This window comes from Labrus mixtus, chromosome 7, assembly GCF_963584025.1.
Source record: "Labrus mixtus chromosome 7, fLabMix1.1, whole genome shotgun sequence".
Lineage (NCBI taxonomy): Eukaryota > Metazoa > Chordata > Actinopteri > Labriformes > Labridae > Labrus > Labrus mixtus.
Window position 1 is genome coordinate 11,012,828 of NC_083618.1, and position 25,626 is coordinate 11,038,453.

A 25,626-nucleotide genomic window follows, 5' to 3' on the forward strand; every position below is an offset into this window, starting at 1 on the left:
TTTTACACTCACTGCAAACGTTGAGCGTGGTTTTTACCTTAAATTGGTTAATGCAACTCTAACTAATCACAGCATCTGTCAAAACAACCTTTAAACCTGACGACACAAACTGGATTCAGCCAGAAAATACCCCCCCCTCCTTTTTAAATATATGTGGGAAATGTTACTGGGAGGTGTCCACGTCATCGAGGAGTAGGAGTATAACCATCACAAAAATAAGCAGAGACCATATCCGTTTATTCTTGTTTCAAAGTAAAAGCTTATAATGAAAACATTGGTAAACTGGTTGAAATTGCCTTAATCGATGTAGGCCTACACGCTGCAAAAAAAACACGGCAAAAAGCCAAATTGATCACAAGGCATTTATCATAATATAACATATGTAAATGCTGCATTTTCCCAGACAAATGGGCCCCTACAGTAATCAAAAAAGATAACCCATAACAACAACAAAAAACTTCTCAGAAAATTATCATTTGAGCATTCATCAGCATGATAAGAATGAATGAAAAAATGACAGAAAACATATTTGAGAAAATATTGAAGTTAATAAAAACAATTTTGTAAACCTCATGTCCGTTCTGTTAACATGGAGGGGGCGGGAGATTATGACCTTAACTGCAGCCAGTCAGTAGGGGGAGCTCTACATCTTTTGGCTTTACTTCGAGGTAGCTCTTGTGCTGTTTATGCTTTCCTTTAGTCTATGTGGTGGACTGGTTAAATAACACTTTATTTTGAAAAGAACAACCGGAAGTCTTGCTTTCCTCCCCGTTATATTGAACAGCTTGATAACAGAAATGATTTTGCTTAAACTAACTGGTATGAGACTGGTATGAGACTGGGATTCGTTAATGTGTCTTTCTGTTTAAAATAAGATCCGTCTTTTGATTTACAGTCTAAAAATCTTAGCCTCGAGGGGTTTCCGTTCATCACTTCCGGGTCTGTTTGCATGATTCTTCGAGTTCACTGTAGGTGAGAGGCTGGTGTTCATTTATTGGCTTTAACATGGTTCACAGCAAAGAGACTGAACCTGAGCACTGGGTTTACGGTTTTACCAGAACAGTTTCCGCATCTCTCACCCACCTGATGTGCATCGTGTTCACTGTTTTCATTACTGTTCTGTCCCGACCGGGCACAAGTGAGTGTTACCAAAGTTCAAAGATCTTAATGTCACTGGGCTTCCTGTTATATCATTTTTTTTTTTAGTGTTTTTTTTTTAATTTTCCTCGTTTATGTGTTTTGTTTTAGGTTTGTTTTCCTGGCACCCATTCTTAATGACACTAGCAGTAAGTTTGATGTTTCAAATAAATCTTTCTGCAGTACAGTCTGAATTCAACTCAATCAAACCATCCAAGTTATAATCTGTCAATATCTTTCTTTGTCAACAGAAATTTAAGTAGCAACTATTTTGAAAAGTGATTGGAATTAAAGCCATTTACAAAAATAAAATCAAATCAAAAGCCAAAATTTATCTTGTACTAGTGTTAAACTTCAAATTTGAATATGTAGATTTTGGCTTTTAAAAAATGGAATGGTCTCACACATGATACATGTTAGACCAAAGGATTAACCAAGAATTCAAGAAAACTGACAGCCCAATTTATGTTCTCTCTCTTTTCCACCAGTTCTCCTTATTCATGACAGAAGCAATACTCCTCTTCTCGCCTCGTGGCTCCCCCATAAAAAGTTTGCCACACAAAACCAAAGGCCGTGTTCACTGGATTCTGCAGTGCATCTGTGTGTCTTGTGCAGTCCTGGGCCTTGCAGCCATCTTTTACAACAAGCACTTGAATGATAAACCCCACTTCACCTCATGGCATGGTTTTCTGGGGCTGATCACAGTGTGTGTGGTGGGACTTCAGTCTTTGGCAGCTGTGCCTCTCATCTTCCACTCTCTGGCCAAAGGCTGGTCCCTGGCCAAACTCAAACGCTACCACGCAGCATCTGGACTGGTCACGTACCTGCTGGGCAGTGCCAGCCTGCTGCTCGGTCTCTGCTCTGCCTGGTTCACTGCATCTGTGAGCGGATACACCTGGTACCTGTCAGCACTGTGCCCCGCCCTCACTGCCCTTGTTATGATGAACCAAGTCACCACTGCCTACATGGCTAAGAAAAGGTTTCAGTCCTGAGAGAAGACACCATTTCAACACTTATACAAGAAAATCACAAGATGCAAGGCTTGCCAACGAGATTTAACTATTAAAGGCACATGCATTGGATGCATTTGCACAGTAGTAATATGAGAGATGAGATAATTAAAATGTTATTTAAGTTAAAAAATATATTTTTCTTTACATAACAATCATACTGAAGATCTCACTGAGGTCACTGAGTGAGGGTGTCCTGTATTTATTATTTTATTGCAGGAATTTGGTGATCACATGATCATTCATTATTTCACACTTTCAGGTATATTGCACATTTTTGTCTTTCTTCTGTGGATTCTGATTATTCAAGCGATGCTGAAGTACATTATGACCAAAACGTGAAATGAATGATAAACCATTCAGCCTCCACTCTACTTTGTGTTTTGGGGGAATATGCAGATTTAGCATGCAGATTACAACATGAGAAATATTTCACCTGCTAGACATCAGCATGTTTACATGTTATATTCTTAGCTTTCATCCAAGAGTTGTTGTTCATAAATCCAGCTGCAATGTCCCTTGAAGCAGCATGGCTGTAACCTCTAAGACATTTCTTAGGCTTAATTGGTAAAATCTTGACTGAATTAAGGCAAACAAATTAATAAATCATCAAATTGCAATGAAATTCAAGGGTTAGAGCTGCATTTGGTAATATAATATAAACCTGATGATTGCATGATGATGTCACTTATTTGAAGCCCCTGTAAATAGGTTTTTATGGGGTTATGAATCAGACTGAAATGAATAGTGATGCCTCTTTGTGACCAAAGCAAACAATAATATCAGAATAAAGACTGATTATTTCAATGTTGTTGTTTGTAATGCCTTTAACTGCAGGCTATCTGTCCCAGTGCAGGAAGGGCCCATGCCCGATAGAGGCCTTACACATATTAGAACAGTAGTTAATGTATTTTCAATATTATATTTTAATTTTTCTTGGGGACCAAAATTCCTGGCAGCACCCTTGATCTACTGATGTTCCTTTTTTTCTGTTTCAAATGTATTTATTATACCTTTTGTGTCCCCCTGACTTAAAATCATTAACTGACAGTTGATTTAAAATAACCCCATTAAGTTTTAGGAAGCTTTTTGGTATGTGTCCTCTGACAGGAAGCCGATATTTGTTGTGTATTTATTGATTCACTGATTTACATCTGACGTTATGATGACTGTTTGCAGGCTTGTAGCCACTTTCTATTGAAGTTGCCCCGCCCCATTTTAACAAACTGTTTGCCTGATAAAGGTTTTAATACCAAAGTTTTGCCAATAAATGTTTACAAGTAAGACAGTGTGTGTGTGTGTGTGTGTGTGTGTGTGTGCATGTCTAACAAGTAACCAAATGAAATGTATAATTTGGTTAAAGGGGCTTAAAAGAGTTATTTGAGCCGAAGAGAGGGGCATACGATTATTGCAGCTTAAACATGACCTCCAATGTCCAAATGTTTCCTGGGTTCCTGATCATGTTGAGTTGTTGTATCTCAGGTGGCTTATTTTCCTTCCTTCTGATCATATGCTGCCTCTGATTTGTTCAGCCACCTGTTTGAATAAAACTTTAGATAATAGTAACATGAAAAGCTTTTGTAATTGATTCACACTGCAGTAATAGAGTGTTTTATTGTTAAAATAACATAGATAACACAGTCTTATTCTGCTCCGATCTAGGCAGCATGTACGAAAAAGTCTTACTGGATCAGCCATCAATGGGTCAAACTGAACGAAAAAGGTAAAAAAAGATGTCATTACAAAAACAATATATTTTCCATCATAAATAAATACATTTCAGACACTTACATTGAAATAAGAGAAACGACTGCCAAGTGAGTAGACCCCGATAAGAAGTTATAAAAAACATAAAAGAAGCATGAAACATAAAAATGCATATAACTGACAGGAACAGGCAGACAGGCATTTTTACAGACTGATGATTCCCAAGATTCATATGCAAAATGTTTCCAATGGATAGAGAAGACTGAGAATAAAGACATGGTGTTGTAATGTACCTTGTACAGTTCAAACGCAGATTTGATCCTTTTCAACGTAACAACTCCAACTTCCAAGTCTGAAGAAAATCACAATTCACCTGAACATGCTGAGTTTCCTTAAAGATAGAAATGAAACATCCAACAACAGGGAAGGAGCCAGTAGCAAATCAAAAAAGAAAAGAAAAAAAAGGGAAAGTACTCAGCATGGTTGGAGAAAAAGGTGCCCACAAGAAAACATTTTCTACAAAAAAATGTAACCTTATAGGGGATGACCTGTGTTCTCAGGTTCTCCATGATTATCTAAAGGGCTAATAAGCAATGTGACTTGCTTTTTTCAGGGAAAGAGACTTTCCTAACATCTACATACCTTGAGGTGTCATCACAACACAGAAACACAAGGCTACGGAGAACAGCAAACACCTAAACTCTCTAAAGCATGGCAACTCACACCGACTGAGACTACTGAGAGAAGATACTAACGTGTGCACTGCTTTAAGAGACACACCTCCGTTAAAAGCTACCACACAACGGCACAGTCAGTTCTGTAAGGCCACCACACTTCTTGACCTGGCTCTGCCGCAGTCACAGGTTGTTGTAATAAGGTGTTTAATGGTTGAATGGTTTGTGGCTACACTGACTGAAGGTTTCATCCACTAAGGCGGTGTTAAGTGCATCGTTTTCTACAGTTCAGGTTGTGTTTGTTCGCTGCGATGTTCTGAAAGGAAGAATCCCAAAAAAAAAAAACCTACTTGTGAGGTGTCTGAGTGATGAGATATCCACACATGATGGGAACACTACTCTACAGAACTGCAACAGAACGAGTTTGCTCATGAGCTAGCAACAGAAAAGGACAGTTTCAAGCTACTTTTGCTGTCACTTGGTGCTTTTAGTCACAATGCTGATTCTGCCTTCAACTTGTTTTTTTTTTTTGTTTTTTTAAGTGAAACACTGAATGTCTAAATGCTCAGTAGTTCTTCCAACAGTTTTGTAAAAGAAAGAAAGTACTTAGGATAAATGCTAAGACTCAAGACCCCTATGTGTATTTATATTTAAGGCCAAAAATCAAAGAACACAGTCCAAATCCATGTCCCTGCCCCTGTGGTATCCAAGGCTAACATGAAAGTACATTCATTTTTAGTTTAAAAAACAAACAAAACCAGAGAAGAAAAAAAAAAAAAAAAAAAAAAACGGAAATTAGAAAGTTGAACAAAACTTTGTGTCCAAGCATCAAAACAAGGGCTTATTCATCATCAGGATAGTCACTGTAATAATGAGCCATCTCCCTACAGCTAAAGTCTACACACTGCACAGTATCGACTTGAAATATAAACAATGATAACTGCTATTTACAAAGTATCGACATGACCACTTTATAGTATGACGCATAATATTCTTTCAACAGGATGCTACGATGTCTATCAAATCACTAAAGACTAAAATATGCCCCGAAAGCCTAACATTTCTGTCAAAGGAAAGCTTTGAGGGAAATATTTTTTTTTTGTACAAATATCAACAGCACGTTCAGTAGCAGCTGTTACTTCACTGTGGTGTGTGTAGCTGTCCAGTTCTGTTAACTCCAAAAGAAAGACTGCTGAAGAAAAGAACAAGTCATTTAGCGTTCAGAAAGTGTAACGGCAACAGACATTTTGGTTTGCACTCTACTGTTTCACAGCGTTTTGTCATCAGACGATCCAACACAAAGCTGATTTTTAATCACATTATTTCACTTTGATTCAGAGGAAACCCCCTTGGCCCCCCTGCATGTCAGAGGTTTGTTCCCACTACGCTGATTCTCCAGGTGAACAAGTCTAGAATATCCAGCAGGATGAGGATGATTTTGTAACTCTGACTTGATGAAGTCCTCAAAGTTACAAACTGATGTCAGTGTGGGGGATTGAGCGTTTATCAAATTTAATGAGAGCACAAGGAATGGGAATGCCGTTTGTTCCACTAAAGATAAGATGGCATAATGAAACTATTTTAAATTGCCAGTTTAACAGAAAGACCGAACGCATATCATTTGTATAAATGTTTTCCAATTTAAATGTATGTGTTCGTGGTTAAAATCGATTTGTATTTCCTGAAAAGTTTAGTCTTATTTCAGAATCAAGATCCCAACCTTATGTGTGAAACTGCCTATTTAGGTCTCTACTGTCCTGTCACCTCTATGACGTCATCATCAGAACTGCTGCCGCCATTCTCCGTGCTCTGATGTCTGTCTGGCTGGCTGAGAGCCGCCCCCAACAGGCTGGAAGTGGGATTGTTGAAATGGGAGAGGAAACGTGACGCGGTAGAGCTGGAGTTCGGCGCCTGGAATCCCCCTGACCCCGAGAGTAAGGGGTTGGAGAACATACTGGGCTCTGAGAGCAGAGACTGGCTGTAGTTGAGGGGGAAGCCTGACGAAAGCAGGCCCGCCATGTTGGGGTTCATCAAGTACGGAGGTAGAGAACCCGACACCATGGAGGAAGAAGTTGCCGCTGACGGTGATGATGACATGGGTATGGTGGTGGAGGCAGAAGAGAAAGCTGTGGGCAGAGAGGAAGAGGAGGGGCTGGGGAGGTGTCCGTTCCCTGGGGAGGACTGTCTCAACAGGTCTGAGCCTGCAGAGGGGAACATGGTCTGTAAATCAGTCAGAGTTTGTCCTGGGGTTTGAAGGAATGATGATCCACTGCTACCACCCATCAGAAGAGGGTGACCCATGTGCCCTAGGTTTCCCAATAAGGAGGAGGAGTTCAAACCCACAGGAGGGAAACTGAGCCCACTGGAGCTCATTGACAGGCCAGGAAAACGTGCCGCAGCATTGCGTTTGCCCCCCGTTTGTGTGTTTCTCTGGCCTTCAGTACTCCTGCGTTTGCTGCCACGCATCTCTAAAGCCGAGCTCAGGAGGTCGTCACCGAGCTGCCGGCTGACATCTCCGGCCTGAATGTTTTGGGAGCTTCCACCGTCATCTGCTGGTGTGGCCGACATGTCAGAAGGCGAATGCAACCCCATGTTGGCGTCACCTGTGGATGACGTGTAGCGGCTGATCTCTCGGAGGATCTCGGAGCTCAGGGGAGAGGAGGACCGCTGCTCCCTGTTTGGGGAAAGCTGCCGTTGATCCACAGGGGAAGAGCAGCCATTACTGATGGGATGGATCAGGGAGTCTTGCATGCCTGTGGAGGAGGAAACACGGTCATGAAATGTCAGTTCATCTGCTCTGCTTTGGGATAATTTATTCTCTATATGTTCATACTGGATTAAGCCAGATATGTACTTTCATTTACAAGTACTAATAGAAACTAATACATCATATCAGGAGTGATAAGCAGTGCCTCCTTAATGTGCTTCATGCTAAAAAATAAATAAATACAGACCCACAGAAGACATGAAACAACATTAATGTAGAGTACCTTTCATGATGTGTAAACCTAACTTTATGTATCCTGTTTGTATTGTACCAAAGCTATGATGTTACATGAACCAAAATAGGAAATGTGAACTCCTACCTCTTTGAGCTGCAGAGCCCCCACCTACTGCTCTACTGATCTTTCCAGATCGAATAGCAAATATTCTTCCATCATTGGTCCTTATGTATGTACCTGTGTTAGAGAAACCAAATCAAGTGACGCAAACTGTATTGTGGGCTCATGTTTTTTTGTGTGGGTGGGATATGTATGTATATATGTGTTGTGTTGTGTGTTTGTATGCTGGCTGCTGGAACACCTAAATTTCCCTGCTGGGATGAATAAAGTATATCTTATCTTTATCTTATCTTACATAGTAAGTCGAAATGATTTGAAAGCAGGGAGCAACTGTCCTGTAGTTGTTTCTACCTTTAGATCCTCTGATCACATGGATGCTCTCTCCTGCACTGATTCGTGCTTGCACATCTGTTGTGCTGTTTGCGCCCGGGATTACAATATCTGTAGATACAGACCAGATGGTTGGAGGTATAACACATGGGACAATTCATAATGAATAATAATTCATAATTAATCAAAACATGCAACATTTTGTTGGTGGTGTGATACTCTATTAATTCAAGTATTGAAAAATATTCGATATACACATTACCAGTGGTGGTGACGATCCTCTGCACATAAACTCCAGCTTTCTGTAGGAAGTTAACGGGCAGGCTGCCTGCAGAGCCGGAGCCACCAATGCCCATGCCAACCTGGCGAGGCATCATGGGGATCGGAGTTGACTGGATGGGCCTGACACTTGCCACAGGCTTGTCATCAGGCCGCACCATGGGACGCCTAAAAATATGAATAATCATCTCGTCAGTCATGTCCAGGAAATCTCTTAGAAAATACTTTTTAAGATATCATACACTGCAGATTAGTTTAAGGTTGTAGCTGAGGAGTTTAACTAGTGAACAATATTAGATTACTAGCATCACTTAGCAAACAATTAAATGAGACATTTAAAAGCAATGCAAAGCATGCAGAATGAAACACACCAGCCACGCTGGTTGAATGCTGGTATGTTTGTGAGCGCCTGGTCACTGTTTGGGTAATAGGGGGCATACGATGTGCGTGTGTAGGGCACAGACGCTCGTTTCTCGTCCTCATAGCTCTTCTTGGCCGCTCTCTTCTCTGCCTTGGTTAGTTTAGACTCCTTACGATCCACCAGCAGTGACTCGTGATGGAAAGGTTGCTAATAAAGCAAATGAAAAAGATAATTTATTACCAGAATCTCTGTTTCAAGTAGGTTAACCAAACTTATAGAAAATGAGTCAAGGCTCATACATATCAATGATAGTGCTGTACCTTGGTGATGAGGTGTGGGTGATACTGACAGGCTTTGAGCATCACCTCTTCAAATTCTTCATTAGAGGTCAGAGAGTGGTTGTCAGGTTCATCCTCCACAAAGTGCAGCAGCGACTCCACTTCTTTACGAGTGAAGTTCAGCACCGGGTTTAGGTCATCAACAACACGGTCTACACACACACACACACACACACACACACACACACACACACACACACACACACACACACACACACACACACACACACACACACACACACACACACACACACACACACACACCATTTTAAGGCTTAATATCATTCAGTTACATGTTTTTAACTGCTCACATTAAATCGGAGTGTGTTTATAGCTAGGATGGTGGATCAAAATGGATAATGAACTACCCTGTAAATGGAATATTTAACAAACATCTGGTCCAAGCAAATCTCTTACCAGACATTCCCTGTTTGGAGACTTGTCTGTCATAAATCTTTTTCTCCAGGGTGAAATCACAGACCAGGCGATAAATGTAGCAGGGTTTCCTCTGACCATAGCGGTACACTCTGCACACAGCTTGGGCGTCGTGGCACGGGTTCCAGGAGGCATCAAACACAACAACGCGGTTAGCCCCGATCAGATTCACCCCCAAGCAGCCCGCTCTGAAAGGAACAAAGCAGATGTTCACTGCAACTTCTTGTCAATGTCTCCAGGGAGTGTGAAACATATTTGTAAAAGTATAGAGTAAAGAACGAACCTCGTAGAAAGAAGGAAGACCCATGTTGCAGTGTTCTCTGGGTCGTTAAACTGATTGATTAGTCTCTCTCTCTCTGAGGCAGATGTACTCCCATCCAGCCCTTTACAGAGACAGACAACTAATGTTAACACTTTCTTAACTTGAACACAACATGTGGATGACTTTAACATGTTTCACTAAATAATAAAGATACGTTTAACAGGGTCAAAGCATCTTTGGAGATCAGTAACATGTGTGAATCTAAACCATCCAGTCACAGAGCATAACCGTATACTATGTATGAAACAAAAGTCTTAAACATCTTTGACAAAATTTAATAAAAAAAAAAAAAAAAAAAAAAGATTTCTCCCAACTTTGAACACGCCCTAATAAAGGATGATATGGGAAAGCTTGAGAAATTAGAGTTCAGAAAAAAAATCAATAAAGTCCATCACAGCTTTGAGTTTTCAGTGTGATGACCGCTCTCTTTGCGGTTGTGTTTGGGGGAGAGCACAGATTGGATGACTCACTGTAGTAATTGAGGTTGCGAACCCAGTTTTGGCTCTGGGCGTCGGAGGAGGCGATACCTGGCGGCATGGCTCTCTTTGATAAGAAGTCCTCAATGACTGACAGGGTGGACAAGCTTTGACTAGAGGGTAAACAGGACAAAGAGATAATAAGGAGTGAGAACAAGGAGTGAGCTGTGCTTTCGCAAAAGGTTTCACTTTGAAACTCAAGCTTAAAACCCTAACCTGGAAAAGTAAAAATGAAAACCTTGTAAAAAGGATTAAAATATTAATTTCCAACAGCTTGTAAAAATCTCAGAAAGCTCATAATAAATCAGATTAATTAGCTAACTCGTCCCATCTCTGCTCTAAGCTGCTTAATGCTGGATTTGTGTTTAATGTTGCGTACGCTGGAGCAGAGGACTTTACCTAAACACCAAAATCTTGTCTCTTCTTCTCACACTCTCATCAATCAAATAGAAGAGCAGAACCATCTTGGCAGAGTTCTCCAGAACTCCCATCTGGTAGTTTGACATGATGTCCTTTGCCTGAGACATAGACATAGAAGGAAAGGCTGTTAGATGAAAGCAAGTGGAAAAAAGTAACAACAAACTCATATACTCACATGAATACAAAGATTACATGTTGGTCTAGCACATCTACCTGCACTATTTCAGAGTTTGAAGCTTTACTTAAAGGTGCTTGAGCTTGAAAACAAAGAGAAAAATCTGCAGAGAAATAGTTCCGCATCAGCTGTTGTCATGACATACCCATTCATACGTGATGACTTGATTGGCTCTTTCCTGGGAGTGATTGAGTTGTGGAACAACGTTGTTGACTTTGCTGTTGCTGGAGTCGGCTACTTTGGCCTTGAGGCCAGCACCCGGTGCAGGACAGCGTGGGTTACTAGCCGAAGTGATGTCATCCAGGTCCAGGTCCTGCTCGTTGGCCTGGCTCTCCTTCTGAAGGGCCTCGAAGAGAACATCTGGGTGATTCCATATCTGTCGGAATAAGAAGCTTTCATAATCAAAGAAAATGCGCTAGAAGCACTTTTTAACAGTTGTCTGTGGAAAGAGAAGATTGAGCTGCCGTTCTGACCTAACAGCAGGGAAAACAGTCTCACCTTACAGCATACACAGAAGGCTTTGAGTGGGTTAAGACCAAGCCAGCCGGTGTTCCCTGCTTCTCGAAAGCGTTTCATAAACTCAGAATAGAGAGCCCTCTGAATGGGAGAAAGCCGCACCAAGATCACATGCTCCTCCTTGGTTGGAAGCTGGTCTCGTAGCACATCATGACCTCGTCTTTAAGCAAGAAAAGACAAAGACAGGTAAGCAGCATCCGGGATGGACGAGCGGTTTCTAAGCCCTGCAGAGTCAGAAATCCGTTTTTACCTCTGAACGAACCCCTCCAGCAGGCTGTGTAGCACGTGGCTGCGGTAGCGCATCAAGCGCACATCCTGCGGTGTGCTGTCCACACACTGCCCGTTGAGGATGGGACGCTCGAACATGTTGCTGAACTCCTGCCGCGTGCCTAAAAAGTCGGGCCTGACAAAGTCCACCATGCACCAGTATTCGATCAGATTGTTCTGCAGGGGGTAACCTGTCAGGACCACTCTGCGCCGGGAGCGGATGTTCTTCAGAGCCTGTGATGTGCTGGCATGGTAGTTCTTAATGCGATGACCCTCGTCACATATCACCACATCTGGGCCGGGCCGTGCTATGGATTTTTCTATACCTATGGAGATTAAATAATAAAAGGAAAAGGTGTTAAAAAAAATAGAAAAAAGGTACATCATGTGTGCATTTGTTTGTTTTTATGTGCTTCTGACATTCTCTGACCTCTCATGAGCTCCTGTTGTCTATCTTCTTCGTCCAGGTCGATGATGATTGGTCCTGCGGGCTTCTTTGATTTCCTCTTCTTGCCCATTACAAAGCTCTTCTTCATGGAGAGCAGGCGGTACATCTCGTAACCCATCAGCAGCACCCCTCCCCCTTTGGACCAGTCCTCCACCACCTTGGCCCTGGCTAAGGTGGTTCTGCAGGTCATACAGTGAGGGGGATTAGTCGAAACGTTTGTTAACCAAAACGTCACATTAAAGAATACACAGCATGGAACCTACTTGTGCTCATCGTTGAGGATGTGAACTTTGAATGTGCGGCCTGCGACAAATACGGGGTCATTGTCCGGGGAAAGAGCTTCTTGCGGAGGGAGCCAGAGGTTAAACTCTGTCAACCAGTTCTGAAGTGTGTTCACCTTTTAAAAAAAAATTAAAATAAAGCAAAGATTTCACTCAATAAAAACCAAAAAAAAGCTTTAAAGAACATGAATATGTGCTCAGTCTGTATAAACTCTGATTACTCACAGGAACGATGGCCAGCACAGTGTGAGCCTCCGTATTCCTCAGTAGGATGTCGATGAAAGATATCACCTGCAAAGTTTTTCCCAAACCCATGCTGTGAGCCAGGATGCAGCCAAACCCGCTGCTGGACTTATACCGATCCAGTGATTCGATGAGGTTATCATAGAGAAACCGGATTCCCCCGATCTTAAAAAAATAAGAAAACAAATGTTTTTAGGTGAACCAGCGAGGCTGTTTGTTAGTGAGGGTTTCCATTTAGCAGAGTTTAAGGGAGGGTGTGATTATGTGAATACCTGGTGAGGTTTTACTGCCTTGGCCAACTGTGGAGCGAGGTAAATGTCTTTCTCCTCTGCAGGGTGATTGATATTAACCAGCACGCGACCCTGGGCGTCAGGCATATTCTGGGTGTCGTTGATGTGCGCCCCGCTGCTCTCCTGTGAGCCTGCAGTGCCGTCAGCATCCTCGTCGGCAGACTCGCTGCTTATCTGCAGGGCATCTTCATCCCCAGAGCTCAGCTCAATTACATCTGCGTCATAACAGGAGAAGAAAACACTGTGTGTGTGACAACATGCTCATTACGCATACAGTCTGGAATCTACATAGTTTAACACATTTAGAACTCACCATCTCTAATGGCAAGCGCAGGCAGCTTGGCTTCCCCTTCTTCATCTTCATCGCCGCTGCTGTCCAGACAGATCACATCCTGCTTGCTCAGGAGAGCCGGGACCAAGTGAGATACTTCTCCTAAAAGTGACGCAGTGTCCACTGTTTGAGACATGGGAAGGTTAGTGGAAAATAAGGATATCAAATACTCAAAAAAAGTAAAAATCATACATGAGTGAAAAGATGTGGCTTCAAAGAAAGAGGGGTAATCACCAAGCTGGGACTCTGGGACAGCTGGGGCAGGTGTAGGGAAGTCCTTCCGCTGCTGCTCCAGACGTTTCCGCCTCTCCATCTCCTCTTGTTGAGCCGCCTTGGTCCCAGCCTCCAGCTGATCCTCTTTCAGCAGCTTTCTGTAAGCATAAGGAAAAAGTTCAGTTTAAATACAAACTTCTTCAGAATACATGATGTTTTTACCTGCTAGGGGGGGAAAAAAGTAGATCAACGTACCTGATATTCTTCCTCATGTGTACAGGTTTAGAAGGCTTAGAAGGTTTGGAGCCTTTTGAAGACTTTGAAGATTTGGTTGATTTAGAGGCTTTTTGCTTCTTTGATTTGCTGGAGGGTTTCTTGCTCGGGCTCAACGTTTCTGGGCTGCCTGGAGGTTGAGAGCGAGAGGCAGGTCTGGAGGCAGGTCCAGAGGGAGGCCTGGAGGGAGGCCGGGAAGATGGACAGGATGCCGGCTCCGAGGATGGCTCTCCGGAGGTAGTTGAGGCGGAGTCTTGGCCATCCTGGGCTGCATCTTCCTTGCTCTGGGCACTTGCAGGTCGTTCTTGAGAAGGAGTAGAGAGTGTTTATCTGAAATGCCTCAAATTACAAGATGACAGGCAATGACGTCTGATATTAACATACTATTACATATCCTCCTAAATGACCTATAAATACAGACTACCGATGCAAGTCTTGAAGTGCAGCTATGTTCATATTTTACAACACAACAATCCTTGCTGCTATTTATCACACAGAGTCACTTTAATCACAGTCACTTTATCTTGTCATTCTCTGTAAATACTGTCTCAATTCTCAATTCCCCCCTGCTAACTTCATTCATTCATTCATTCATTCATTTTGTACTTGTATATACCCCTTGTTTTTTATTTTTTATTTTTTTTATTTTTTTTATTTTTATTTTATTTTATTTTATATTTTATTCTTATTTTTATTTTTATTTTTATTTTATTTTATTTTTTATTTATTCTGTTTAATGTGTATTTTGTATTTTCGAGCTTCTTGTCTGTGCTGCTGTAACACCCGAATTTCCCCTCTGGGGATCAATAAAGTATTATCCTATCCTATCCTATCCTATCCTATCCAATCTTCTTCCTGTTCTCAGGTGGTTGTAAATGAATCACTGCTGGTAAACACAATAAACTGCAACACAGACAGTAGTTAATATGTTACTCACCAAGACTATCTTCTTCATCATCCCCATCATTGTCATCCTCATCTTCCTCCATGTCCTCCTCTTCTTCATTTTCCAAATCCTCATCTTCACTGTTAAGGCTGGGCTCCAGGTCACTGTCTGACATCGCCTCTTCAGACATGGCGTCTTACAAAGGCTTTCACAGTATTACCTGCACACCTTCATCAGGAGCCCTGATATATGAAAACATCACATATATTACAATGATGTATGTTATCTGATGACACCTTACAGCAAGCTTTGGGGTTTGTAATTCACACATGGTTGCACTGATAATCAACTGTAAAAATGCAAATTATTTGACTTTTTGTAGTTGGGTCTGTTTCACAACGGTGTAACTTTTTTTGCACTGTGGGCACTTCATGTCTTAATAAAGAGACTATTTTTACATCAATCTCAACTTGTGGACTGTTTCATGGCCTTTTAGACCAGTTCTCCGCAAAGCCTTATCATAATCTAATTTCAGGTCAAAATAAAGTAAGTGTAATGCAAACGACTATCCATTAAAGATCATAAAGCAAGAGCATTTCAACCGATCTGCTGATCTACATGTTTCAGACTTGGACAGAAAATAAAACAAAATAATGTTAATACTGGTTCTCAGAGGACGGAAGGCTACTTCAGTGCTGCTAACATGCAAACAAGAATAAAGACTCAGCATGAATAATGACTCTGACGGGTTTAACTTTGTCATGGTCTCCACGTATGGACAGACCAGTTGCTAACGAACATATATTAAAAAAGACAAATACATAACAATGTTTCAGTTACATTGTTTAGAGGCAGTCCTTTATGTGGTCTATCCAAATGACAGACTATTATCCTACATGATGTTCACAGTAGTTAAATACTAGCCATCTATATCAGAACATGATAGTCAAAGAATTCCTTATTTAAAGGATAATATCTGTCTCTCCATACTGTAATTTGTTCTGTAAATTTACAAGTTATCCCTGCACTCATGTTCACTTCATCTGTCTGTCTACTCGCCGTTATATTGTATAGTTTCTGCTTATTATATGTCTACACTCATGAACTTTAACTTATGTCAATACTGTCCATTTACTACTCTGTTTTTGCACATTTACATTTAATCTTCCATATTTAATCTTCCTATTTAAGACTAGTAATGCTTAGTTAAATCCTGGTTGTATGTATTCACATTCTTAGTTTTGATATTTTTAGTACTTATTTACTTTGTATTTAATATTATATTGTGTTTAGATTTGCTAACATTGTGTTTTTTACTCATATTGTGTGTTTGGATAACCTGCTGCTGTAACGCCACAATTTCCCAGTTTAGGATCAATAAAGTCATTCTATTCTCTTCTATTACCTGATGGTAATTTTTCCTATCGAAACTTCACTTTGTACATAATGAACCCTTGATCAGGATTGCACCTAAAGGCTTTCAAGACAAGGATGGAGGCAGCTAGCAAGTAGCAGTGAGCTACCCCTGCAACACATCTGTCGTTGTTTTGTTAGTTTACATAATATCTGGCATCTCGTTTTAGTGTCTCATAGGTTCACACTGGTACTAACTAGTCAAAGACACACTAATATCATTGATTCCAGGACCGAATCTGCAGATAATTACACAACAATAAACGCGAATACAAACGCTAACACCACTACATTTGATTTTTTTTTTTCATTATCCACAAGTGGTAGAAATGCAGGATGGCTGGTTGTTACTTGGGTCGGAAAAAGAACAACGATTTCTGCCACCAGTTGTTTGGCTGCTACGGAAAGATAACAATCTTACATTGTGTAGGTGTTGCGTTCAAGTAGCTAATGCTAGCCTGTATTCATACAAGGCTAACACTCTCGGCAAGGTAAGACGATAAACTCGATGGTTGGTGCTTACCTCGTAAGCAGCTACACTTTAGTCTTCAAAAACCTCCGTGTGCATACAACTATCGATCATTTATTGGTCCAGTTACGATTAAAATGATCGGATAAACGTTAGTAATTTCCAATTTTTTTTCCAGTGTAACCATAAATACCGTCCCCGTAGGACCGGCTACAACTAAGGTTCCGGAAGTGAAAAAGCCCGGCAACGATGTAATTTTATGATAATGACCACCACCACCATTATTAACTACTACTACTACTTATACGAACTACTACCTACTTCTTACTACTACTAATACTACTATTACTTCTACTACTACTTATGTTATAGCCTACTACTAGGACTGCTCAGCCACCTCTAGTTTTATAAGGAATGTGAGAGAAACAGAAAACTAAAAAGTAGAAAGGAAAGAAGACACGCACATGTATGTGCACAACTACATTTACTATTTCTTTATAGTGCAATTTGAATTCGTTAAATTTCCCAAATATTTCTTAAAGTAGGAGTACACTTATTATTCCCCTCCCTATTTGTTATCCATTGTTTATCTCCACCCCTTTATATATTAAAAATATTTTAGAAATGTATTTCTGTTATTTCATTTATATACCCATAATGACAAATGATGATAAAATGAGTCAAATATTGATTCCAGTGATTTGTGTAATGCGGACAGGACTGTTTTTTTTTCTTTTCTTTCAACCACCCGTCGTTTTTTGATGACGTAGATTGTAGGCGGCTAAATCTCTCTATTGTGTTTATCTTGAGCCCTACACAGTTGTTTGGTAAATGGGTACGACATTCTCGCTGAAGATTGTTAACCCTCCTCTCGTCATGGACTGGCACACGTCTTAAATATCACACGGCTCTGCATAAATGCAAAAATGAACAAAGGCTGGCTGGAACTCGAGAGTGATCCAGGTGAAACATTTCGACTATACACAGCTAACTACGGATAACATTAGCTTCCACATTAAGCCCGATGCACGGTTCGGTTTAACAATATTTAAAAAAACAACTTTAATGCAATAATTCATTCTTTAAACGTGGGAAGTTAGACATTAAGCGTTAATGTGTTTATTGCTTAGCAGGGTCCCTAACCACAAACACCCTGTTATGGCTTTGCAATGGTTTTTCTACGCTAGTTGTTGAATCTTAAAATACTGTTTTTTATAATTTCAGGGCTGTTCACTTTGCTTGTGGAAGATTTTGGTGAGTAACACGACTCTTCTTCCTCCTCCTCACGTAGCTGCAAATTATATAGCCCTCACATACAACTCCACATAGAAATCATGGGGTTCATAAAGTCAGTAAAAAAAATCTTCCCGTATGTTCTTAAGGTGTCAAAGGTGTCCAAGTGGAGGAAATCTATGATCTTCAGAGCAAATGTCAAAGGTTTGTAACTTGGTCTGTTTGATGAGCATCCATACAATTAAATCCAGAATGTGAGGTGGTGTCTGAAAGAAAACAGTGAGCCTTTTTCTTGCACACTCTTGAAATGAAGCATTAAAGTGTAACTTGTGTTTTATATTATTTTATTTTCTAGTCCTGTCTACGGCTTCATCTTCCTGTTCAAGTGGATTGAGGAACGGAGATCCAGGAGGAAAGTTAACACTTTGGTGGATGAGACATCAGTCATTGATGAGGAAATTGTAAATGATATGTTTTTTGCTCATCAGGTAAGTGTTCATGTGATATGTTGACAGTTGTTACCTAATGCCAGTCATAAATTAAAAGCTGTTTAGTAATTGATATGAGATGAGTCTATAATGAAAAGGAAATGCTCCTGAGTACATTTCAATGAAGTCAAAGTAAAAATATTGACAAAATAGTGGTTTTAAGGCACAATAGATAACAACTGATTTTGTTTTTAAGTCATTTTTTATTCATATTATTGGTAAATAATGATACAAAATTACATGTGTAACATGTAAGGTCTTCGTAGTCTTTCATTAGAGTTTGTAGTTTGTTTTGATTACAACACAGTGTTAATGTTAATGTATTTATTTTATTTTAAATGTCTGTGTCCAGAGTTCAGTGGTAATTTAAACTATCTCTATTTTTTTTGGTGTATATCTATCTGCCCATCTCCCCCCCATCTCTCTCTCTCTCTCTCTCTCTCTCTCTCTCTCTATATATATATATATATATATATATATATATATATATATATATATATAAACATGTTTTTTTTCTGATCATTATCTAGCTGATTCCAAACTCATGTGCCACCCACGCTTTGTTGAGTGTGCTGCTAAACTGCAGCGGTGTTGAGCTTGGCACCACCCTGAGTCGCATGAAGGCATTCACTAAAGGCTTCAGTCCAGAGGTGAGATGTTTCTTTTTTTTCAAACTATCCATATATATCTTTCATAAAGTGTTATTTGGTATTGTCCTTGTTATTTCCAGTTTTCATTTAAAAGTGATGTGCCAGATGTTTTTCCTCTGCTGTAACAGTAGATAAATCATACAAAGTTGAGAAATGCTACACAGGTTCTAGTTGAAAAAGGAGAAAGTCTAAATCACCTAGTATTTTGTCCAAATCATGGTGAATGAACACTGGAACACATCAAGATCCTTGCTTGTGTTGTACTTACTCTCTGATGTGCGTCGTTTTGGATAAAAGCATCTGCTAAGTGAATTGTAGAATTGTAGAATCAAGACTGGCTGCTTGTTGTTTGTTTGAAACTCTGCCTGTCTTGAGAAGGACACTCTTGGAAAAGAGATCCTCAATCTCAACGAGTTTCTTCCTTTATTAAATAAAGGTTGAAAAAAGTCTCTCACAGCCTCTGCCCCTTCTCCTTCCCACACTGTTTTGTTGAGATTTTGCTTTTATGAATTTTCAGAGTAAAGGTTACGCAATAGGAAATGCCCCAGAGCTTGCTAGAGCACACAACAGCCATGCCAGGTAGGTTACAGTCACTGGTTCTTTTTCACATTTCCAGGTGTCTGACTGTGTAAACAAAGAAAATCCTCTTTGCTTGTTCCGTTTCACTGTGAGAGATGTCAGGCTTTGTGAATTCATCAGTTTCACAAGCTCTCTTTCCATGTTTCTATGGAGACCGGAGCCCAGGCACCTGCCAGAGAAACAGAATGGGATCAGCGCTGTGCGGACCATGGAAGCTTTCCACTTTGTGAGCTATGTGCCCATCAAAGACCGCCTCTTTGAGCTCGATGGACTCAAGGCTTACCCCATTGACCATGGTAAGACTACAGAATCTATTCCTGTCTTTTAAAAAAAAAAAAATATTAGCATTTTTTTCATTCCATAGAAACACTGAAATCTTCTTAAAACCATTATCCAGTTTCTTTTACTTTAGAGAAATGACTTCAATAGTTTAGCTGATAATGTTTCCTCACGAAGCCCCTTAACAATGAAATGCTCCTCCTAAAGTGACCAAGCAAATTTAGTTTTGTCTTGTAAAATGTACCTGAAGTCAGTTGTGATCTAAGTTTTGTAATAGCATATTTGTTGTGGAATGCATTAACATATTTAGTGTTGTGTTGTTAATTTCTTGAGTATTGAATATTGCTGCCTGCAAGTGTTACATTTCACTCTATCTTAGGACCATGGGGAGAGGAGGAGGAATGGACTGATAAAGCTCGGCGAGTAATCATGGAGAGGATTGGACTTGCCACTGCTGGGTGAGTCATGAGCCGACTAGTTCAAGCCGCGGTGGTTCACCTTCCACGTGTACCCCCAGGGCTTCATTCTTATGCTGCTGCTCTGCTCTTTTCCAGTGAGCCATATCATGACATTCGCTTCAACCTGATGGCAGTGGTGCCTGACCGCAGGATGAAGTATGAGTCCAAACTGGAAATTCTTAAGAGGAATCGACAGACAGTTCTGGAGGGTCTGCAGAAGGTCTACATCATCACATCCTTTATTACAGTTAGCTCCTTTTGGCGACATTAATTTGTCAGGATATTAATTGGATGCACTTTAATTTGAAGTACTTTCAAGTAAAAATTTGAAGGTGTCTTAAATTTGGCCAACAAGGATCTCTGTAACATTGGTTGAATCTAGTGGAATATGTTTTGTGTGTTGTCATATCTTCAGATGATCCGGCTAACTCAACCCGAGCTTGTCCATGACAAGAAGCAGCAGGACTCTTCCTCTCCTGATGAGAACACTGCTGTGATCAAGAAAGAGGCAGATGCAGAGCCAGTTACAGCTCAGGGGGCCGACCAGGCTTCTTCAGGTACATTAATTGGCTCTAATACTACACTTTTTTGTTAAAAGACATTCTGCCATTTGTGACGGGTTTATCAGGAACTTTAATCTGAAATTGACGCTTCTCTCATTTTCGACGCAGCAGAGGAGTCCGGAGGTCAGACTAAGGACGCAGCAAGCACTGGAGGAAACGCCAAAGTCATGGGCAAACCACCAGTCCCCTCAGGAGGAGGTGCTCAGCAGGTTACCAGTCCCAACCCCATCGTTCAACGCCTTCCTGCCTTCCTAGACAACCACAACTATGCAAAGTCTCCAATGCAGGTGAGAGGAGAATCCGGTTTCTGGATCCCAGTTCAGAAAGCTCTTAGTTGTTTCCAGTGTGTGTGAAAGTATGAAACAGTTTACAAAAAAGACCCTGGATGAAATGAATACTTTATAGCATTACTATTATTGATTGTTCATCAAAAATAAGAAATCAATGAAGTAGTTTTCTCTTCTTCTTTTGTTTGGTATTTGCCAACAAATTTACAAGGATTTTAAGAAATTTTGCAAGAGGGGGAGAGCGAGATGCTAATGCTAACCTTGGCATGGACAAACTTTGGGAACCGTTATTCTAAGCAATACAATACATTTGATCCATCTTGTCCTGGAAAGACAATTCATTTTTATAAGGCACTTTTATGACACCGTTTTTCCAACTGTGCTATAGCAAAAAGCTAGGTGTTACATTCAGGGTGACATATCAGATCACACTTTCTCCTGTGTGTTACTGTCTTCATCAATCGTCCGTCTGAATTTGTCATATCTCTCTCTTTAAGCTGAATGGAGCTGTAGAAAACGTCATTCTTATTTTTTAGTCAGAAACAGTTCCCTCTGCACTGTAACACTGATAGAACGACGATTTGAGCTTTTAATCTAACACCAGTTCCTTTTGTTAAGGCAGCCTTAACATGTCCCTGGTGCAGGGGAAAAAAAGACGTGTTTAGAGGTTTATTTGGAGATTCTCTGATTTAACAGGAAGAAGAGGATCTGGCCGCTGGAGTTGGTCGCTCTAGAATACCTCCTCAAACCCCATACTCTGAAGATGAAGATGACTATGAGGATGAGGAGGAGGAAGTGACTGGTTCTGCAGGCACTTCTAAAAGGTAAACATTTATGACATGAATATGGATATTGTGTACAGGTAATTTATGTTTCTAGCTCTGAGTGCTGGATGCTTAATACATACAGTGGCTTCTGTAGATTTATTTTTTTTTTAAAGATTTTTTTCGGGGTTTTTTTTGTGCCTTTAATGGAGTGATAGGACAATGTACAGAGCTGGAAATCAGGGAGAGAGAGTGGGGAATGACATGCGGGAAAGGAGCCACAGGCGGGATTTCGAACCTGGGCCGTCCGCTTGGAAGACCACAGCCTCCATACATGGGGTGCGCGTACTAAGAAATGCGCCACTCTCTCAGACTCTGTCTCCCTCTCTTTCTTTGATGGGGATTATATATGGATAAAACCAAAGAAAAATGGTCGGCAAATATGCTTGGGGGTCCGTAAATATACCTGGGCGGCCCGTCCAAGTATCGTCTATATGTTGGAAATACTGCATTTAACTTTCTTTTTAGATTTGACTTAAGTTTTCAATCATCCATCTTTCAGGGTTAGACGGAAGGCGAGTCTGCGGTCACAAACGGGTCGGGTGGCGACTGGAATGGAGAGCCAGATCGCCCTCACTGTATTGGCTGAGAAACTGAAGAAAGAGGCCCAAAGGAAAGACGCCTTAAATACCCCACTTTCTGTACGCACAGAAGGGCGCACTGGGGGCATTTGTATCACATCTGCATCTCAGCCCTCCCCCACACCCAGCAACGAAAGCACTGACACCGCCTCTGAGATCGGCAGTGCCTTCAACTCTCCGCTGCGCTCGCCTGCACGCTCCCAGGCTGCCACGCGGCCGTCCAGCCCTGTTGCATCCCATCTGTCTCGAGTGCTGTTTGGAGAAGACGAGATGCTGAGGCTAGACTCTAGACACAACCGTGCTGTAAGAGAGCTGGGTCCCTCTGTCAGCATTGCCTTGCTACACCTGCAGGAAGATGGAGTCATCTATGCTTTCCCTCCGTCTGGTGAGTACAAGGGATGTTATTTACAAAGGTGGTTTAAAGGCTTTCCAGTCTGTCACTTAATATTTAGAGCACAGTCAGAGCACATTCATCATTTGAATGGAGAAGTAAACTATGCAGGTTGATGCTTATGCAAATAACATGCACTTCTTATGATATTAGTCTGCGTGTTGCCACTTTTGATAGATGTTACTGTTTTCTGTTTGTCTGCACAGTAGATTTGGCCGCTGATGGCACAAAACAGACTTCTGTGCCTGAGAAGATAAAAGACAAAGTGCAAGCAGGCCTGGTAGCAGGCGCAGCAGACGAAAAGCAGGGAGTCAAAGAGGAAGAGGAGGGACCATCTGTGGAGGTGAAAGAAGAGGAGAATAAAGATGGAGCGGAGGTAAAACCCTGCAAGGAGAAGCTCAGCGCTGTGGAAGCTGCTGCAGACAGCAAGCCCGCTGGGGATAAATACTCTCCCAAAGTAAGTCTGAGCATTTCCAACAATGCACTGTGGTATAGAGCCTGCTTTACTTATCAGCCTGCCAACAGAGCACTCTCATATATATTTTTTTGCTTGTGTTGCCAATTAGTAAGTGTTTTCTTAAGCTGTGTACTATATATTGTAATAAACAAATACACAGAGCGGTCAATCTTCTTCTGTTTCTCGCAGGAGCTGCTTGCACTGCTTAAGTGTGTTGAAGCAGACATCGCCAATTATGAAGTGTACCTGAAGGAGGAAGTAGAAAAGAGAAAGAAATTCAAAGTAGGTTTTTTTTTGCTGTTGCCTGAAACCAAACTAATATTTTGATGCAAGGTTTTTCGATTTTCGATTCATTAAATCCAAATGATTTGTTTCATTCAAACAGATTGATGATCAGAGGAGGACTCATAATTACGACGAGTTCATCTGCACCTTCATATCCATGCTGGCCCAGGAAGGTAATCCGCAAAATCCTTTTTTCTGTCACCATTTTACCCTTAACTGTAGGTCAACATTGAACCTTTATCCTGAAATCCCACTTCAATCCCTGTGGTGGGTTATTAGTGTCAATATACATCTCTGCACACACATAACATCATATTTAAGGATATATGTTTTTTAACTAAATATCTCAGATAACTTACAGAGTCAGTTTGGAGTCATGTCATTAAGAGACTAAATTAAAAAATGACATCACTGCAAAGGGCTGTGCATTAAAACAGTCTGTCCTCATACTCTTTGTGGGAAAATGACACAGTTTGGTCATTTTTCATTTGTTTATCAGATAAAAACTATCGATGCAGAGAACAGCCATTCTTGGAAATATATTTGTAATGACATCATCTCCACAATACAAGATTTCTTTTTGGTTTTTCGAGAAAACAAATTCTACATTATAAGCTAATTAATCACGACTTAAAGACAGATTTTCTTGGCGTTATAATAATGAAGAGATAACAGAGATATGGAGAAAACAAAGCTTGTTTTCTTGTGATAAATACATTTCTGTTTATCTTCAGATAATGGCATTAAATAATTCTAGTCAAGCTGGTCTGTTCTTGACTGATGTAGAGACAGAATACATTTTGAATCCTTTCAATTGTGAGGGTTAATTGGAATAGATGAATGCAATCTTAATACATAGTGATATTTATTTTATCTTGACTCATTAACAGAAACAAAACAACTGGAACAAAAGTTCTACACAAACTAACATTTCTCATTCCAAAAAAGCTGAATAAAACATTGCTGTACTGCTAAAACATGTTGCGTTGCTGCTTTTTTTTACTGATTGTTCTACATGGTGTTTCCTGAAGGCATGCTGGCCAGCCTCGTGGAGCAGAACATCTCCGTGCGTCGTCGGCAGGGAGTGAGTATCGGCCGCCTGCACAAACAGAGAAAACCGGACCGCAGGAAACGCTCCCGACCTTACAAAGCAAAGCGCCAGTAAATACAAACAATCACACCATCTGTGTATAAGTCAATCCTGTGAGCAGTGATCAATCACCACAGAGTAAAGACACTGATGCTGCACTCCTCAAACTGTCTCTTCAAGGCAGTTTGGTGTTGTATTTTAGTCAGACCTTCCTCCTTTTCATGAAATCAACCATGTGATTGGTTTAGTATTTTAATCATTTCTGTATATATGTACTACCGTTTTAGTCTACTTGTACATTTTCTTCTTTCTTGTGAGACTGTTACAAGCAGATTGTAAATATGAAAAAAAAGGCATGTTCCCATAATGCACCTGAACTCTTTGAGTCTTCATTCTTGTTAAAAAGCTCTTCTCTACAGTCTTGCAGTCAGTACAGTTTAGTATGTGGCGAAATATTCAATTTGAAATCAAAAAGTCTCACTCATTTTTTTATTGTGCCAATGAAGTATTGAATGTTTGGAAAGTTACAATCCATGTTTCGAATTTCTCCATAGCTTTTCCGTTCTAGCTGTTCCGTTACACTGTTGGTAATTCCCTTAACATGAAAAGCATCTTTTAATTACATTCTTCATGGCCAATTTTAAACTTGAGAGAAAGTCATGATACATTCAAGGGGTTTCTCTTGACATTGGAATGTTTTGTCTGCCTAAGCTCTCTAGCTGTGTATGTATTGTTGGTTATTTAAGGTCCTGCAGATGAATTACAATCTCCGGGGTTATTTTTCTACCTACAAATGGCTTTCAGAGCGAGTGAATATTAAGTCTGACGTGTGCACTTGTGTGTTTTTGTACATATGTATCCATTAAATGGTTAACCTGTACATTGAGTTCATTTTTTCTTTGTGCTTGCTAGTTCATAAGATAATAAAGTCAATGAAAATATCTTGCTTTAATCCAAATTTCTTTAAGAGGATGTGAATGCAGTGGTCGATTTTGTGTAACAACGTTTTATAATGATGGTGAGTGGATTTGGGTGGGTTTCTATTTAGTCGTTCAACAAAGAATGTTCCAATTGTAAATCACAAACATTGTCTTGCTAGTGTAAG

At 40.5% G+C, this 25,626-nt stretch overlaps 3 protein-coding genes across 5 annotated transcripts; 2 read left to right on the top strand and 1 right to left on the bottom strand.

Annotated features, from left to right (window-relative positions):
• Positions 1 to 766: 766 nt before the first annotated feature.
• LOC132977942 (transmembrane reductase CYB561D2) lies at positions 767 to 2,954 on the top strand. Its single transcript, XM_061042870.1, has 3 exons — positions 767 to 1,138; positions 1,249 to 1,286; positions 1,626 to 2,954. Exons 1-3 carry the CDS (start codon positions 1,006 to 1,008, stop codon positions 2,127 to 2,129), a joined length of 675 nt encoding a protein of 224 aa, XP_060898853.1. The 5' UTR covers positions 767 to 1,005; the 3' UTR covers positions 2,130 to 2,954.
• Positions 2,955 to 3,731: 777 nt separating this feature from the next.
• On the bottom strand, positions 3,732 to 16,550 carry rad54l2 (RAD54 like 2). Its single transcript, XM_061042871.1, has 22 exons — positions 16,411 to 16,550; positions 14,526 to 14,716; positions 13,571 to 13,892; positions 13,337 to 13,473; positions 13,085 to 13,225; positions 12,754 to 12,986; positions 12,464 to 12,646; positions 12,221 to 12,354; positions 11,940 to 12,136; positions 11,493 to 11,835; positions 11,225 to 11,402; positions 10,872 to 11,102; positions 10,531 to 10,649; positions 10,126 to 10,244; positions 9,617 to 9,716; positions 9,316 to 9,521; positions 8,881 to 9,050; positions 8,571 to 8,767; positions 8,183 to 8,367; positions 7,942 to 8,031; positions 7,615 to 7,707; positions 3,732 to 7,281 (listed from the first exon to the last, which is right to left on the bottom strand). The coding sequence occupies exons 2-22, from the start codon at positions 14,662 to 14,664 to the stop codon at positions 6,278 to 6,280; spliced, it is 4,521 nt and encodes a 1,506-aa protein (XP_060898854.1). The 5' UTR covers positions 14,665 to 14,716; positions 16,411 to 16,550; the 3' UTR covers positions 3,732 to 6,277.
• Positions 16,551 to 17,115: 565 nt separating this feature from the next.
• On the top strand, positions 17,116 to 25,401 carry bap1 (BRCA1 associated protein-1 (ubiquitin carboxy-terminal hydrolase)). 3 transcript variants are annotated; one of them, XM_061042873.1, is made up of 17 exons: positions 17,116 to 17,319; positions 17,581 to 17,610; positions 17,739 to 17,793; positions 17,945 to 18,077; positions 18,608 to 18,727; positions 19,245 to 19,306; positions 19,460 to 19,602; positions 19,965 to 20,043; positions 20,140 to 20,263; positions 20,459 to 20,600; positions 20,718 to 20,893; positions 21,590 to 21,717; positions 22,220 to 22,683; positions 22,896 to 23,146; positions 23,336 to 23,428; positions 23,532 to 23,604; positions 24,463 to 25,401. In XM_061042873.1, the coding sequence occupies exons 1-17, from the start codon at positions 17,283 to 17,285 to the stop codon at positions 24,594 to 24,596; spliced, it is 2,244 nt and encodes a 747-aa protein (XP_060898856.1). In that variant the 5' UTR covers positions 17,116 to 17,282; the 3' UTR covers positions 24,597 to 25,401. The 3 variants fall into 3 exon arrangements, with proteins under 3 accessions (XP_060898856.1, XP_060898855.1, XP_060898857.1); XM_061042872.1 differs by having other exon boundaries at positions 17,117 to 17,319; positions 20,715 to 20,893; XM_061042874.1 differs by having other exon boundaries at positions 17,117 to 17,319; positions 20,715 to 20,893; positions 22,899 to 23,146.
• The last annotated feature ends 225 nt before the right edge of the window (positions 25,402 to 25,626 follow it).

What these genes read in the sequence shown, in the direction of transcription:
- LOC132977942 (XM_061042870.1), top strand. Translation starts at nt 1,006, where the DNA reads ATGGTTCACAGCAAAGAGACTGAACCTGAGCACTGGGTTTACGGTTTT. An exon ending in TCTGTCCCGACCGGGCACAA is followed by an intron (nt 1,139 to 1,248) that starts GTGAGTGTTACC and finishes GTTTTGTTTTAG; the next exon opens with GTTTGTTTTCCTGGCACCCA. An exon ending in CATTCTTAATGACACTAGCA is followed by an intron (nt 1,287 to 1,625) that starts GTAAGTTTGATG and finishes CTTTTCCACCAG; the next exon opens with TTCTCCTTATTCATGACAGA.
- rad54l2 (XM_061042871.1), bottom strand. Translation starts at nt 14,664, where the DNA reads ATGTCTGAAGAGGCGATGTCAGACAGTGACCTGGAGCCCAGCCTTAAC. An exon ending in CACATGAGGAAGAATATCAG is followed by an intron (nt 13,474 to 13,570) that starts GTACGTTGATCT and finishes TTATGCTTACAG; the next exon opens with AAAGCTGCTGAAAGAGGATC. An exon ending in ACAACAGGAGCTCATGAGAG is followed by an intron (nt 11,836 to 11,939) that starts GTCAGAGAATGT and finishes TAATCTCCATAG; the next exon opens with GTATAGAAAAATCCATAGCA.
- bap1 (XM_061042872.1), top strand. Translation starts at nt 17,283, where the DNA reads ATGAACAAAGGCTGGCTGGAACTCGAGAGTGATCCAG. An exon ending in GGCTTACCCCATTGACCATG is followed by an intron (nt 19,603 to 19,964) that starts GTAAGACTACAG and finishes ACTCTATCTTAG; the next exon opens with GACCATGGGGAGAGGAGGAG. An exon ending in ATTGGACTTGCCACTGCTGG is followed by an intron (nt 20,044 to 20,139) that starts GTGAGTCATGAG and finishes GCTCTTTTCCAG; the next exon opens with TGAGCCATATCATGACATTC.